The following is a 15,181-nucleotide window of genomic DNA, read 5'->3' as shown; positions in this document are numbered from 1 at the left end:
GGAAGGATCACCACAAGAGAGACAATGAAGCATCCCAGCTGTACTCTGTACAAAGAGACCACCGTTACAACACAAAGTCAGTGCTTGGGAACAACGTCGGCGATCAACAACGATGAAATCATCCGCCGGCGTCTGCACCCGGTGATTCGATCAAAGCCGCCCGATTACTACAATGTGTTAGCGTGCGGGGACTTTCACGGTCACATTGACCAATGATGAGGACCGAATTAAATGACGCCTCTGGGGACGTTCTCCACGAGGGCAAAGATCGACTGTGGGCAGAGGTACGAAGGAGGCAGCTTCCGCGAGAGCGGTGGAAATAAAGGACCAAGTGCGTATTGATACCAGAGTTGAACGAGACCCCGGGGAACAAATTAGCTAATAAAAGACAGAATGGTAAGATAATTGTACCTGACTGGTAAGGTAATTTATGTTGGCTCGGCATGCTTCCAACAGCATTGGCATACATGTCGATAAAAATCAAAATCTGTCAACCGCTTCCGGACCCCTTGCTACAACGTATGTTTAAAATGAGTTGGGTGTGACGGCCATGCGATACTGTCGTCACCGTCGCAAAGTTGTTACTTGGTTGTTTTAGCATGAAAGCCGGACTCGTCGAGAAGGGACGATTGAAGTATATACGGAGCATCTGACATCTGAAGCGTCCCGTATCATTGGACTATCTTGGGACGATCTCGGACTATGTCACTCAATATAGGAACATTCTCCTGCAAGGGCATTCCTCTCTATTCCTTTATGCCCTGACCGTAAATTCTCCGTATAACCATAGCTAACCAGGGAATTGCAAATCACAGTGTTAGTTCCAACAGGTTTTTTTTAATTTTTTTTTCAATGTCTTGGGGTTTCGGGGCACAGTAAGGATCAAAACGACCCCAGACACAAAAATCGCGCATAGTCAGAACTGGGGCACATCAGCTAAGGTGTAGAAACTTGCGTAAACTTGCGTAAAATTTGGAACCAATTCATACGAAAGTGATCTGTGGAGGCCAACTCGGCAGCTCAGTGCCGGTAGAAAAGACCTTCAGAGGGAGAGTGGTATCGGTATCAGGTTTTTTCATTGTTTTGGGACTAACCCGAACGCAGCAAGGACTCCACAAATTTTGTTGTACCTTGAAGATAACTGGCTGCAGCCGGGTGTCCGGTTGGAGCTTTCTTGGTAGGGCAAGGGGTAAAGTCTGGTATCAACCAAGAGAATCCATAGGGCTAAACTGGAAAAGGAAGGAAAAATGGGAATAAAAAACCAAAAAAACACAAAAACCCCAAAAAGTCAAAATAATCCGAAAAAGAATGACTGATGAGCGGGAAAAGTACCTAGGTTTTACCTCCCCCAGCAACCATTTTCAGAAGTATTTTCCCCTCAAATTGACAAACACGGGATTTCATGCAAAATACCTCTCACCCCATTTTGAATGTTTTTTTTTTCTTTTTTTTTTTTAGTCCCAAATTTTGAATTTTATTTTATGTTATTTTTTTCTCTCACTCTTTTCTCTCAGTATCCACCTACCTACCCACTTCGGGTTTGACCCCCCAGTAATCCATTATAAAACAGACGTTCCTTCGCCTGGCTCATTTTTTTCCTTTCTTCTCTTTACATAGGATCTATTCTGACTCTGTCATAATCGTCATTTCGTTGTTTTCACTCATATCGTTGGGTCCCAAGGCTGTGTGAGCCGAATCAACAACAATGGCGGAGCGGAGAATTTCCTATGCTGTTGACGTCGAAAATGGTGAGCGTCACACCCGTGAGGCTGGTGAGGAGAGCAATCTCGACGAGTACTCTGCTCTCAACCGCTACATCTCAACTGCCCAGAACAACCGTCGTGCCTCTACATCTAGCGCCGGTGCTCTGAGCACTGGCTCTGAGAAAAAGAAGCCTTGGTGGAAGTTCGGAGGTGCTGCCAGCGGTGTTCAGGATGGTTTCGTCACCCCCGATGACTGGCTCCAGACCGATCTCCGTGCCGGTCTGAGCTCCAGCGACATTGAGCCTCGTCGCAAGAAGACCGGCTGGAACGAGCTGGTTACTGAGAAGACTAACATCTTCATTGTGTTTATTGGTTACTTCCGTGGTCCCATTCTCTATGGTAAGTAATGTGGAGCACCTGAATTCAAGTGTCTGGTGCCATGTAGATGCTAACGGTCTTTTGCCTTGCAGTTATGGAACTTGCTGTCCTCCTCGCTGCCGGTCTGCGTGACTGGATTGATCTTGGTGTTATCTGTGGTATTCTTATGCTTAATGCTCTCGTCGGTTGGTACCAGGAGAAGCAGGCTGCCGATGTCGTTGCTTCTCTCAAGGGTGACATCGCTATGCGTGCTATCGTTGTCCGTAACGGCCAGGAGGAGGAGATTCTCGCCCGTGAGCTCGTTGCAGGAGATATCGTCATCGTCGAGGAGGGTACCGTTATCCCTGCCGATGTCCGTCTGATCTGTGACTACACCAAGCCCGAGATGTTCGAACACTACAAGGAGTATCTCGCCAACGCCACTTCCGACGATCTTAAGGAGAAGCACGGTGATGATGACGACGATGTGGAGACTCACCAGGGTGTTTCTCTCATTGCCTGTGATCAGTCCGCCATCACTGGTGAATCTCTCGCTGTCGACAAGTACATGGCTGATGTCTGTTACTACACCACCGGTTGCAAGCGCGGCAAGGCCTACGGTATTGTCACTGCTACTGCTCGCCACTCGTTCGTCGGTAAGACTGCCGCCCTTGTCCAGGGTGCTCAGGACACCGGTCACTTCAAGGCTGTCATGGACAACATCGGTACCTCCCTGCTTGTTCTCGTCATGTTCTGGATTCTCGCCGCCTGGATTGGTGGTTTCTTCCGTCACTTGAAGATCGCTACCCCCGAGAAGAACGACAACAACCTCCTCCACTACACCCTGATTCTTCTGATTATCGGTGTTCCCGTCGGTCTTCCCGTCGTCACCACCACTACTCTCGCTGTCGGTGCCGCCTACCTCGCCGAGCAGAAGGCCATTGTCCAGAAGCTCACTGCCATTGAGTCCCTTGCCGGTGTCGACATTCTTTGCTCTGACAAGACTGGTACCCTCACCGCCAACCAGCTTTCCATCCGTGAGCCTTACGTTTCTGAGGGTGTTGATGTCAACTGGATGATGGCCGTCGCTGCTATTGCCTCTTCCCACAACATCAAGAACCTGGACCCCATCGATAAGGTTACCGTTCTCACCCTCCGCCGTTACCCCAAGGCCCGTGAGATTCTCTCCCGCAACTGGATTACTGAGAAGTACACTCCTTTCGATCCCGTTTCCAAGCGTATCACCACTGTCTGTACTTGTGATGGTGTCCGTTACATTTGCGCCAAGGGTGCCCCCAAAGCCATCCTCAACATGTCCGAATGCTCCGCTGAGGAGGCCAAGCTCTACCGTGAGAAGGTCACTGAGTTCGCTCGCCGTGGTTTCCGTTCCCTTGGTGTCGCCGTTCAGAAGGAGGGTGAGCCCTGGCAGCTTCTGGGCATGTACCCCATGTTCGATCCCCCCCGTGAGGATACCGCCCACACCATCGCTGAGGCCCAGGTTCTCGGTCTCTCCGTCAAGATGCTTACTGGTGATGCCATCTCTATCGCTAAGGAGACTTGCAAGATGCTTGCTCTCGGTACTAAGGTTTACAACTCTGAGCGTCTGATCCACGGTGGTCTCGCTGGTTCCGCCCAGCACGACCTTGTCGAGAAGGCTGATGGTTTCGCTGAGGTGTTCCCCGAGCACAAGTACCAGGTCGTCGAGATGCTCCAGCAGCGTGGTCACTTGACTGCCATGACTGGTGACGGTGTTAACGATGCTCCCTCTCTCAAGAAGGCCGACTGTGGTATCGCTGTCGAAGGTTCCACTGAGGCTGCCCAGGCTGCCGCCGATATTGTCTTCCTCGCCCCCGGTCTCTCCACCATCGTCGATGCTATCAAGCTTGCCCGACAGATTTTCCAGCGCATGAAGGCTTACATTCAGTACCGTATTGCTCTGTGTCTTCACCTTGAGATCTACCTGGTTACCTCCATGATCATTATCAACGAGACTGTCGACTCTTCCCTGATTGTCTTCATCGCCCTGTTCGCTGATCTTGCCACCATTGCTGTTGCTTACGATAATGCCCACTTCGAGGCCCGCCCTGTCGAGTGGCAGTTGCCTAAGATTTGGGTCATCTCCGTTGTTCTTGGATTCCTTCTCGCTGCCGCCACCTGGATTATCCGTGCCACTCTCTTCCTCGAGAACGGCGGTATCATCCAGAACTTCGGTTCTCCCCAGGAGATTCTCTTCCTCGAGATTGCTCTGACTGAGAACTGGCTCATCTTCGTTACCCGTGGTGGAAAGACCTGGCCCTCGTGGCAGTTGGTGATTGCCATCTTCATTGTCGATGTCCTTGCCACCCTGTTCTGTGTCTTCGGCTGGCTCGCACCCGACTGGAAGCAGACCTCTCCTCGTGATCCCGCCGGCCCTGGCTTCTCTAAGAACAACGATGTCGACATTGTCACCGTCGTTGTCATCTGGGCGTACTCCATCGGTGTGACTGTCATCATTGCCGTTGTGTACTACCTCCTGACCATTGTTCCCGCTCTTGACAACCTTGGCCGCAAGACCCGCTCCAAGGCCGACACCAAGATTGAGAACATGATCGCCCATCTTTCCAAGCTCGCCATCGAGATGGATCACGACTCGGAAGGAAAGGTCCGTTACACCCTCGGTGCCCGCGCCGAGGAGATTGAGGATAACGAGTAAATGCTCGTTTCTTAGCCATTTTTGCAACTCGTTACTGATTCGAGGTCTAATTTTTTTTATCTCCCTGCGATTACCCGCAAATTTTGCCGTGCCACCTAGTTGAACATGCATGCCGTGGGAGTCAGAAAGGTCGTCCGACTTTTTCTCTCGCTTCCTTTTACCCGTATTATAGACTTTTGTGTGTTTGATTTACCCCGTGGCTGTGGTCTGCTTTCGAGTTGCCGGAGTCATGTTTTTTTTTTTTTTCTTTACGTGTATGTATGTCGTTAATAGTGGCACTTAGTCAATCTAAGGGATTCTAATCACTTCTGTCTTTATTGTAACTTCCAATTCTCGTTTCGTAACCTTCCAGCCTTCATATCTCGGTGCCCTTCTCTTGGCTTCACTTTTCATGTCCTCCTGATCTACCTTGGTTGCCCCGTGTGTGTCACAATCCCCAATTTCCAACGCTCACAGGTGGAAGCCAATTCTCCGTGCCAATCCTTTTCCCCCGATGAATTTCCAGTGGGGACAACCTTTTCACCGGTAGACCCTCTATCTTCTCAGGACACAGGGTGTGGGTGGGTAGGATTCACCCCACCTCAGTGCGCTAGTGTATAACCTATTCTGGTTTTAACCTCTTCACCCTACTCAGAAAGTCTGGACATTCCAATCATACCTGTCTCCCTGGTTATCAACAGTAGAGTGTAAACTGGATCACTCCAATTTTGTGTGGACTAATCCAACCTGAATCCCAGCAAATTTCAACGGTTATTGAATTCCTTCCATCAGTCCTTGACTCCCTAACCCTTCCAAAATCCCGCAAGATGGAATGATATTGCTCTAAAACAGCGCTAATCCTAAATATACTTCAAAATTCAATTAGGGGAGAGATATGCTGATCTACTGACCGCTTTCAAAGTAGGTGAGTGAATCCCACCTATTACCCCACCGAGATACACCTCTGCGTGCACAAAGGATAGAGAAACACCACAATTCACGCAACTTCTAACCTATCTGGGCACTAGTCTTTGCTCTTGCAGGAATCTCCCAATAATTCGTCTCACACCGCAACTGGCACTGGCGTCTATGCTGTACACAAGCCCCTTCTCCAAATGCCATATAAAAGAATGGTCGAAACCACCGTAGACCCTACTCATCAGAAGTGAGAAACCACCCATCAAGATGCTTCCATCCATCCTCCCCCTGCTGGGTCTCCTCCTCCACACCCTGGGAGCCAACACCATCGCCATCAAGCCCAGCTCCCGACAAATCTGCCAGTCCACGGGCACCCAATGTCCACCAGGAACCATCATTGTCAGCCCAACCTCCAAACGCGCCTCTCACACTACCATTCAATCCGCCATAAACTCTCTCCCAGATGATGCAACCCCGCAGACGATTCTCATCCTGGAGGGCAACTACACCGAGCAAGTCAACGTCACTCGCTCAGGCCCAATCACGCTTCTGGGCGAAACCACTTTCCCCAAAGACGCAACCCAAAACCGCGTGCGCATCACCTGGGCTGCCGGAAACAAGAACAACACCCGCGGCGTTGACAACGTGTACTCCAGCGTCTTCGTTGTAGCACCTACACTCGAAGCGAGTTTCTCGGGATCAGGCACGAACGGTTATCCCGTGCCCGCTGACACGCCGTTCGGAAACAAGGACTTCCGCGTGTACAACATTGACTTTGACAACACTTGGGCCGAGTACACCAATGGACCGGCACACGCGCTGAGCTTCAGCCGTGCCAATGGTGGATTCTACTACTGCGGGTTCTATTCCTACCAGGATACTGTATGTTCATCCCATTCGTACGGCTTCCTCACCCCGCCAACCATCCACTAATCCTTCCCTACAGGTCTACATTGGCAAGCTCGGCAACGCCTACTTCTACGAAAGCATCCTAGCCGGCGAAACCGACTTCCTTTACGGCTTCGGCACAGCCTGGATCCAATCCAGCGCTCTGCAACTCCGCGGCTGTGGCGGCGGAATCACCGCCTGGAAAGGCACGAACACTACCATTCCCAACAAGTACGGTGTGTACATTGTTGACTCCAATGTCCGTGCCGCGAACACCTCCATCGCGGCCGATATCAAGGGTGCGTGTGCGCTGGGCCGGCCATGGAACGGCCTGCACCGGTCGATCTTTGCGCGCTCCTACGAGGACGGCAGCATTCTTCCTCAGGGTTACATTGAATGGGTTGGCAGTGGCCCTGGAAGATTTGAGAAGGGTGTTACGCTTATGGCGGAGTATGAGACTTACGGACCTGGCTTCAACGAGACTGCTCGTCTTGAGGGTGGCTTTACTACTCTTCTTGGATGGGAGCAGTTCGAGCCGTACAGCACTCCGCAGAAGGTCTTCGGAGATGTGGATTGGATCGATTGGGAGGTTGTTAAGGGCAATTGAGTGGACTTTGTCTTGTAGTGAGCTTCTCGTTTGAGCACTACCTGCTAGCTAACACCTTATCATTCATTCTAATGTTGTTCTTATTATCCTTGCCATGCTGCTGACGCATCTCCCTGATGGACTTCCCCTCCAAAGTCCCGTACGAGTCCGCACATCTCCCCTTCGTCCATTCTTGTATGGTAATTGGGGATTTTGTTCCCCGGAATCTTCACAGCACGAAAAACATTAGATCGTAAAGTTTGGATGCCCAGGAGGTAAACGGAGAAGTTGCGGTGGTAATCACGGTCGAAGCCGCCGGTGGCTTTGGACTGGTTATGTGTGTGTTTTTCTTGCTGTTAATGGAGTGGCGGGAGAGAAGGGGCTTCTTGGTCGCATTTCTCTTTTGTTTCTAAGGGCAGTTTGTGTTGTAGGACTGCGGATTGTTGCTAGGTTTGGTTGGGGTGGTTAATTAGTGTTCGGTATACTTGATGAACATGATCAAATTATTGGAGAGATGCCATATATAAAAGGTCAATGAAAAAAAGAGCTAGTTTTCGAACCTCAGGATACACGTGTGTGTGGTAGAAAAGAAAAAAACAAAAAGGAAACAAATACAACTCCGCGGTTCAAAAGAACCCCCCAAAAGGCGACAGTGGGTATCATATGCGCTCTAATCAAACGTGCTACAAATGCATGGGTGTCCACTCCTGTCCGGGGTAGGATGTGGGGGACATGACGATCTCCTCGCTGGAGTCATCCGCGGTAATGGCAAGCTCTACTGGGTGAGGCGGGTAGTTGACTACGCGAGCCTCGTTCTCACTGCGGTGAGGATGCACGGAGGCATTTGAGACGGCGATGTTGCAGGACTCATGGTTCTCAGGAGATGGGGAGGCTGAGCCCGAAGCCAATGGAGTTCGGGATCGAGTGTTGGGCTGAGGAGTCAGACTTTGTTGATTGAGATCGCCTTGTAATTCGTATTGTTGACCCGAGTGGTTCTGCTTTGCCTCGGGCATCTCCCCACATAGTTCGTGTCGAAGGCACTCCCCAGGTACACGAGACGTGTGCTCTTCGTGCAGTTCATGTACCCGGTTGTCCTGCGATTCCTCCAGCAGGGACAGTGGATGTGCAGCTATGTTCTCGGAGTATGACATGGGCGAAGGTGACCGGGATTGACCTAGGAGAGGGTGGCTGAGATGGTGAGAGCCGGTGAAAATTTGATTCGTGGATCCAGACTGAAAGTGCGAGTAGAACCGACCAGTGGCCAGTGAGTTGGACGAGGAACTGTGTGGAAGAATTTTACCTGCACGTTGACGATCATCGCAGGGTAGAAGTTTTGTGTCTCTTGGTGGTGGTGGAGGTGCCTTAGGCTCGGGGGGACGAGTTGGCAAATGCTTTGGTTCAAACAGATTATGGATAATTGAAGGTTCATCCTGTGCAGCAGAGCTAGTATTTGAAGTTCCAGTTGTCGACGTGTGTTTCGGCCGATCTTTGTTCTGCAGCTGCTCTGAGGCAGACCTTGTGTGGGTGGTCGATTTTCTCGCAGGATTTTGAGAGTTTTGCCGGCCAAATAATACCTGGTCGAGTCAGAAAAAGAAACCAAAAGAACTGTCCAGAGTCGACATACGCTTATCCTGCTGAATGTTCGTTTGCGTTGACCTGCCGGGGGCGCTTGGGGTCCTTGCAGTTGAACACCTGAGAGGAGATCTCCCACCGAAGCGTGTCGTTGTCTCCTGAACTCTTTCAGTTTTCCAATAGTAGAGCTCCCATTCTTTGCAGGAGATCCCGATTCCGAAGGTTGCGGAAGAACGTTAGCAGGTGTGGACAGGCCAGTCTCTTTGCCGTTGGCGCTCTGTTTTCCAAAGCTTTCGAAGCCCAGCACACTGCTTCGAGTTTCCGGTATGTATCTGACTTCGTTTCTCAAGGGACTGTGGAAATCTGGAGCAGATGGAGGTAGGCCATTGGTTAATTTTTTTTCGGATTTGAGGACGTCGGCAGAGCTTGTGAGCTTTGACAACCCTGATGAATAGAAAGGTATGAAAGACCTTCTCTTCACTTGAGCAGATGACTGGGAGTCACTAGAAGCGTCATTCAAAGAATGCCCAACCTTGGGTCCATCCCAGGGTTCTGGTTTTAGCTCATTTTTTGTCTCTTGCAAAGGTGAAGGGGGATCTCTGTCGATTTCCTCATTAGATATATTCCCGCGTTGCTCATACACTCCGAGTGATGAGACAGAGAGATGATATCTATGACTCTGGCTAGGGACAAGCCCAATATCATAATCATTGGGAGGAGGCGAAGGAGGATTAGAAATTTGATCAAGCAGTGGACGGATTGACGGGATAACAACCTCCGGTGTAGACTTGCTTGGCTGATGCTTCTGGCTGTTGCTGACCGGAAAGGGAAATTGGAAAGGCTCGTCAGGAATGACTGGCAAACTCATTTTTGCGACAGCGGCTTTGTTCACCAGCCCTACAGCATCGGATTGATTGCCAGTTAGGCTTTCTCCCGGCCGTAGTAATGGCTCTGCAACCTGCTGTTTCCCACCATTAATCTGGCTAAATGCATTCCATGCCGTCGGAGTACTTGCCGCCCTTCGATGATGAGGGTCTGCAGGCGACAGACCAAGCCCATCTATCATCTCCTGCTCCAAATCTCCAGCAAAGACAGATTCTCCCGGAAATTCAGGATTGAGGGGAACACCGTTGGAAGATGACAGTTGCTTCGGTGGCACAGTTGTTTCTCCAACAGGGTTGTGCGACAGGTAGTTATTTCCCGATTTGGTCGCCTCGACACGTTTGCCGGTATTGTGTTCATCCTCAGGATGATCTAGACAAAGACTAACCGGTGGATCAGGGTCAGGCTTGAGCCCGGTTTGTTTGGATATGAAGGCTGGCAGGCTGGCAAGAGTGACTGAGTTTCGTAGAGAAGAAGAGTTACCAGGCGCCTCACCCGACCCTGAAGGGAATGAGAACTGAAAGCTGCGACGAGACACACTTGGAGTTGACTGAACCTACAACATTACCATCATCAGAACATAAACAAACAAGGAAGGGGGTGTTAGATTGTGGAAAAAGGGCAGATGCGTCAATCGTGTCTCATTCTAGAGCTCAATGCCAAAAAGAGTGCTCGAAATTACATCGAGGTATCTAGAAAGTGAAGCAACGCAGCGATATCAGAAGGGAAACATTAAAGCAACGGCCTCCACCGTGCTTACCCAAGTAAACAACTCGCTCGGAAGAAAAAAAAAATCATGCATCTACCTTCTCAGAACCTCCGCTGGGTCGGAACTTGCTTCTGCCCTTGGCAAACAGCCCCATTGCCTTGCCACTAAATGCCCCCGCAGTGTGGAATAGTTCCTTTCCTCTCTCCCCAACTTTGTCCTTGTTAATCACGGTGCCGAGATGGCCCGACGGGCGTCTGATGTGAGTGGTGCTAGCCGAAGTACCGTCATTCAAGGCACCGAGATTTGAAAGAGCACCCAATTTAGGAAATCTGCTGCGAGAAGCATCTGATGGTGGCACGGTAGGGGAGAGATTTTGGCTCCGTTGGACGACGTCGGCATGCTCGGGGTGTTCATGAACTGTGAACTGTAGCCAATGGTTCAAACCAGTGTCAATGGTGGCGAACTGGTCGCGGGTGTGGTCAAAAGACTTGATACGCTGGTTGATAGATGAGATACCGAGAATATCACGGAAGCCTAAAAGTTTCGACTCATCGAGGGACGAGCTGCCGGCGTTTAAAGAGACTTGTTGCGGGGGTGGTGTAGTCCCTGGTCCCATGACTTGCTCTGGCGGTGTCATGTTTTCTGGGATAGGTGGAACGATCGAAAGTCGAGGCCTTTCCACAGCACGCTGAGTAACGGACCTTTCGTCTTCAGAAGCAAGCGGGTCGTGCGACACGTCCGACGCCAATGTGGTGGCCTTCTCATGTATAGGCTCAGGCTCTTGCGTAGATGACGAAGTGGCTAAACGAGGGGGCGATGAATAGCTGCCGGGTATCTGAGGTGGCCCAGGGTCTGACGAATCGGACGATTCCCATGAGAACCGCCTTTCCAACTTAGGCTTCTTTGGCTGATCAATGATCGTGGATGAATAGTTACCAGCCACGCCTTGACTGGTCGCATAAGGGTCTCGAGGCGGCAAAGGCGGCGGGCTAGTCCATTCTGGGTGACTGCCAGAAACAATTTCCTGGTGCGGGACGGACTCAGCAGAGGCCTGCGATAGAGATTGGTTGCTGGGTTCCGGGTCTTCCATTGGGGTTGTTTCCCGACTTAATGATCGAATAATCTCTTCCCTCAAGCGATCATTGTCAGTATTCTGTGGCGATTCTTCGGCTGCCATAATGGTGGGGATTTCGCTACGGAAGGCGTCAGGGCCTGATGCGTTTCCAAATTTGAGAGGGGCAGGCATATCCTGCCCATTGGTCGACAGTGATTGCATCAATGGATTCTGAGGAGAGATGTCCGCATTAGTTGATTCCGGCGAGGTATTCTGGAGGAGAGGAATGGAAGACAGTTCTGCACAGCCCGCCAATGGGGTTTCCTGGTCTGTGACTTGAGGTATTCTCGAAGGACTGTTGTCAGAACTAGGAAGGCTCAGGTCCCGGCGATGTCCTGGGTTAAACCCTGGAATCGCATTCCCAGTTGCCTTCAGAGAACTCGACTCATCATTCGGCTCCTCGAGAATAGTGGGTGCTCTTTCATCAGTCCTAGTCCGAACGCCCATGATAGGGCTGATCATCGAAGTGTCATCGCTGTTCGACCGCGTGACAGTAGTGGTAGTGGATGGTGGAGTTTCTGGGACATCGAAGGCCTGATTCACTACCGATCGGAATCCCGACGAGGGGTTGTGGTGCAATGAAGGTTCTTGGGATGCAGAGCTATCCTTTGGCGTGCTGGAGTCTGTACCACTCAAGAAATCGGCACCAAAACTAGACATGCGCTTGACTTCCGGTAGACCCAAAGGAGGACTCTGCTTGTTTGTTTGAGGTAAAACTTCGCACACCTCAGGCTGGGGGTCATTGATATCGGTGGTAGGAGACTGCTGTGTCGCTTTCTCCTCGCGCATGCGTTTGTAGCGGTCGGCAGGCCTTGCAAATGGAAGGGTCTTCTGGTCTCCTCCACTAAGGCTCCTACCTTTGCCATCAGCCAAATTCGACTCACTGGCCCCGGTTCCGAATCCGATGCCAGACAAACGCCTTAAGGACAACTCAGACGAACTGCCAGTGTGGCGGGAGGCATAGGGAGGCCGAGATACTGCGGGAGGCACCTCCTCTTCCTCCTCTTCATATTCGTCACTACCCCAGTCACCCCCATCATAAGAATATTGCTTTGCTTCCACCCATCGTTTTGTTTTGGAGCGATTCACGTTTGTTTGGAATGAGATCGGGGTTCCACTACCGCTGCCTGACGAGAGCGGACTGCGAAGAATTGGCGGGGAAGGGCTAAAGCAGGTCTCAGCATTCGTGCAACTAAATATGCGACTGAATCTGGATAGATAAGTCTTACAGTTTCTGGGCTCCACGGCCATGCGATTGGGTGGGGTCTGCCATCAGGGGAAAAGAACAAAGGGACCGAGGCAAGCTCGATGACCAGCATTGACTATTGCCTGGTGATCTCCGATGGGTTTTCACACGAGCAATTTGTAAGACTTTAATGAAAAGGTAATAACACGGTTCCCTTCGTGATATGTGTAAGGATGAAGGTGGCGATTTGGGCCAAGTTGGGCAAAGGCACCGATCAAATGGGTTGGGATAATTGGAGGCAACAAGACTAGTGTACAAGAATGACGTGTATCCACCAAAGAATACAAGAATATCAAGCCAGCTACACTGTATGTCAGAAACTGAAGGTAGTAAAAACAAATAGTTTTAGCATGAAACGAGCTATATTCCCCTGATCTATCGAGGACATCAGACTAGTTTTAACTAACGTGGCGATGCGGGGCTTATGTAAGGGCACGTTTCCGATTTAGTAACGTGGACCATCGGAGTTAATCAGATTGATCTTGACTGTTTACTGTTAACCTTCCATCTTCTTGATTGTACGGAGTATCTTCAGTCTCTTTGTTTTATTTCTGAATTGAAGTCACGACGTTGTACCCTCGGAGCTACCTGCAACCGGACACGTCTTCACCTCGCCCCCCCCCTTATCGATTGCAGATAGAATCACACTCCAGTTTCCAGACCGAATTCGGCCTTTGTCAACGTTAATTCACATTTGCTTCTCAATACTTGCGCACTCTGGAAGACTATAGCTACTCATCTCCAAACCTCGCATCACTTTCATTCTTCCAATTCGCAAAATGGCTCGCCCGTCGATACAAGACCGGACCAGCGAGTTCAGCGCTATCTTGGGCCATGCTCAGAAGCGCCTGGGGACATCAAAAGTTGGGTCACAGCGACAAGCTCTATTGACTGATGCGCAAAGGCGCCAGGCTGATGCGTCGCCCCGCGGTGCCGCTCATGAGGCGAAGGCGGCAAGATCGGAGTTTGCGCGACGGGCGCGAGATATAGGAAGGGGGATTACTGGAACAATGGCCAAATTGCAGCGATTGGCTGAATGTGAGTTTCGTCACATTTCCCAGAAAATACTAGCAATCTAACCAGGAAATAGTGGCGAAACGGAAAACACTCTTCGACGACCGACCTGTCGAAATCTCCGAGTTGACATACGTGATTAAGCAAGACCTTGCCGCCCTGAACCAAAATATCGCCTCGCTGCAGGCCCTCACCCATGCGCAACACCCCAAATCCACTCGCTCGAGGACAGACCAGGAAGGAGAACACAATGACAATGTGAGTGAGACAAGAAACGTGACACGTGAAACGGCACGCACGGTCATGTCGCTGATTATCCCTTTCAGGTCGTTGTCATGCTGCAGGGAAAGCTGGCCGATGTAGGTGCTAGTTTCAAAGAGGTACTCGAGGTCCGCACGAAGAACATCCAGGCCTCCCGAACACGAACCGAGAACTTTGTTTCCTCGGTATCTTCCAAATCACACAGTGCCCTCGATGCACAACGCTCAGACTCGCCTTTGTATAACACCTCGGGACGACGGACACCTCAGCCCGGATATCAAGGCAACTCCTCCGATCTTTTAACCCTTGAGCCCTCAAATCCTTCGCCCTTAGGGCGTCCATCATTCCAATCAGACCAACAGTTGATGGTAATGGAAGAAGGGGAATCGAGTAACACGTATGTTCAAGCTCGAGGCGAAGCCATCGAAGCCATCGAGCGAACCATCAGCGAATTAGGGGGCATTTTTGGTCAGCTGGCGCAGATGGTCAGCGAGCAGTCGGAAATGATCCAGCGTATAGATGCCAACACCGAAGATGTGGTCGACAACGTCCAGGGAGCGCAGAGAGAACTAATGAAGTATTGGACGCGCGTGTCTGGTAATCGCTGGCTAATCGCCAAAATGTTTGGTATTCTGATGGTAAGTTCGATCATGTTGAGTTTCTTGCCTGGACATCCAACTGACGACTGTTGTAGATCTTCTTCCTTCTCTGGGTCTTGATTTCGTGATCGGCATGAGTTCCGCCCTTTTTCTTCATAGTGTATTATAATATCTGGCTCGTGTGTTTCCGACAGATGATGGCCCTTCTGCGCATCCGCACTCGCTGAGCATTTCCATGTCTTTTGACTCTGTGGCTCAACTCTGGGATGTCTAAAGCGTCACGCTCTTTATCTTCCTTTTCACTTTTTACCCATGGCTTTTTGCTCTTTATTGCTTGGACTGTGTCCTCAAGAGCCATCTGCGTAAATACACCTCATGTACTATTCGAATCCAACCGCCGATGTCATGGGATAATCATGAACCACTCTTCAAAATATTTGGAAGCGAGCATTGTCATTATAAATGATTCATGCATCAAACTACGCCATCAAATTCCATAGCTCTGACTTCGCCCACCCCCCAACGAGAGCTGATTTTTGAACAGCTCCCACAGAGGACTGTCATCCTATCCCTTCCCAGGCGGTGATGCAGTGTGCTCTCTAGTGTAGTTTACCCCAAGAGCGATCAAAGCCTGGTTGGCATCGGAAACAAATTGAACCCC

At 50.6% G+C, this 15,181-nt stretch overlaps 4 protein-coding genes across 4 annotated transcripts; 3 read left to right on the top strand and 1 right to left on the bottom strand.

Moving 5' to 3' along the window:
* Positions 1–1,705: 1,705 nt before the first annotated feature.
* On the top strand, positions 1,706–4,752 carry Pdw03_5912 (Plasma membrane ATPase; the record flags this gene model as incomplete). Its single annotated transcript, XM_014682902.1, has 2 exons — positions 1,706–2,102; positions 2,174–4,752. The coding sequence occupies 2 exons, from the start codon at positions 1,706–1,708 to the stop codon at positions 4,750–4,752; spliced, it is 2,976 nt and encodes a 991-aa protein (XP_014538388.1).
* A 1,164-nt stretch (positions 4,753–5,916) lies between these two features.
* Pdw03_5911 (Pectin methylesterase, putative) lies at positions 5,917–7,144 on the top strand (the record flags this gene model as incomplete). The annotated part of the gene is made up of 2 exons (XM_014682901.1): positions 5,917–6,531; positions 6,596–7,144. 2 exons carry the CDS (start codon positions 5,917–5,919, stop codon positions 7,142–7,144), a joined length of 1,164 nt encoding a protein of 387 aa, XP_014538387.1.
* A 662-nt stretch (positions 7,145–7,806) lies between these two features.
* Positions 7,807–12,673, bottom strand: Pdw03_5910 (uncharacterized protein; the record flags this gene model as incomplete). Its single annotated transcript, XM_014682900.1, has 4 exons — positions 7,807–8,697; positions 8,748–10,133; positions 10,384–12,565; positions 12,630–12,673. 4 exons carry the CDS (start codon positions 12,671–12,673, stop codon positions 7,807–7,809), a joined length of 4,503 nt encoding a protein of 1,500 aa, XP_014538386.1.
* A 752-nt stretch (positions 12,674–13,425) lies between these two features.
* Pdw03_5909 (ER-Golgi SNARE complex subunit (Sed5), putative) lies at positions 13,426–14,648 on the top strand (the record flags this gene model as incomplete). The annotated part of the gene is made up of 4 exons (XM_014682899.1): positions 13,426–13,684; positions 13,737–13,918; positions 13,987–14,559; positions 14,616–14,648. The coding sequence occupies 4 exons, from the start codon at positions 13,426–13,428 to the stop codon at positions 14,646–14,648; spliced, it is 1,047 nt and encodes a 348-aa protein (XP_014538385.1).
* Positions 14,649–15,181: the final 533 nt, after the last annotated feature.

This window comes from Penicillium digitatum, chromosome 6 (assembly GCF_016767815.1).
Source record: "Penicillium digitatum chromosome 6, complete sequence".
NCBI lineage: Eukaryota > Fungi > Ascomycota > Eurotiomycetes > Eurotiales > Aspergillaceae > Penicillium > Penicillium digitatum.
Note: the sequence above shows the minus strand (reverse complement) of the source record. Positions and strands in the feature narration are given on the sequence as shown.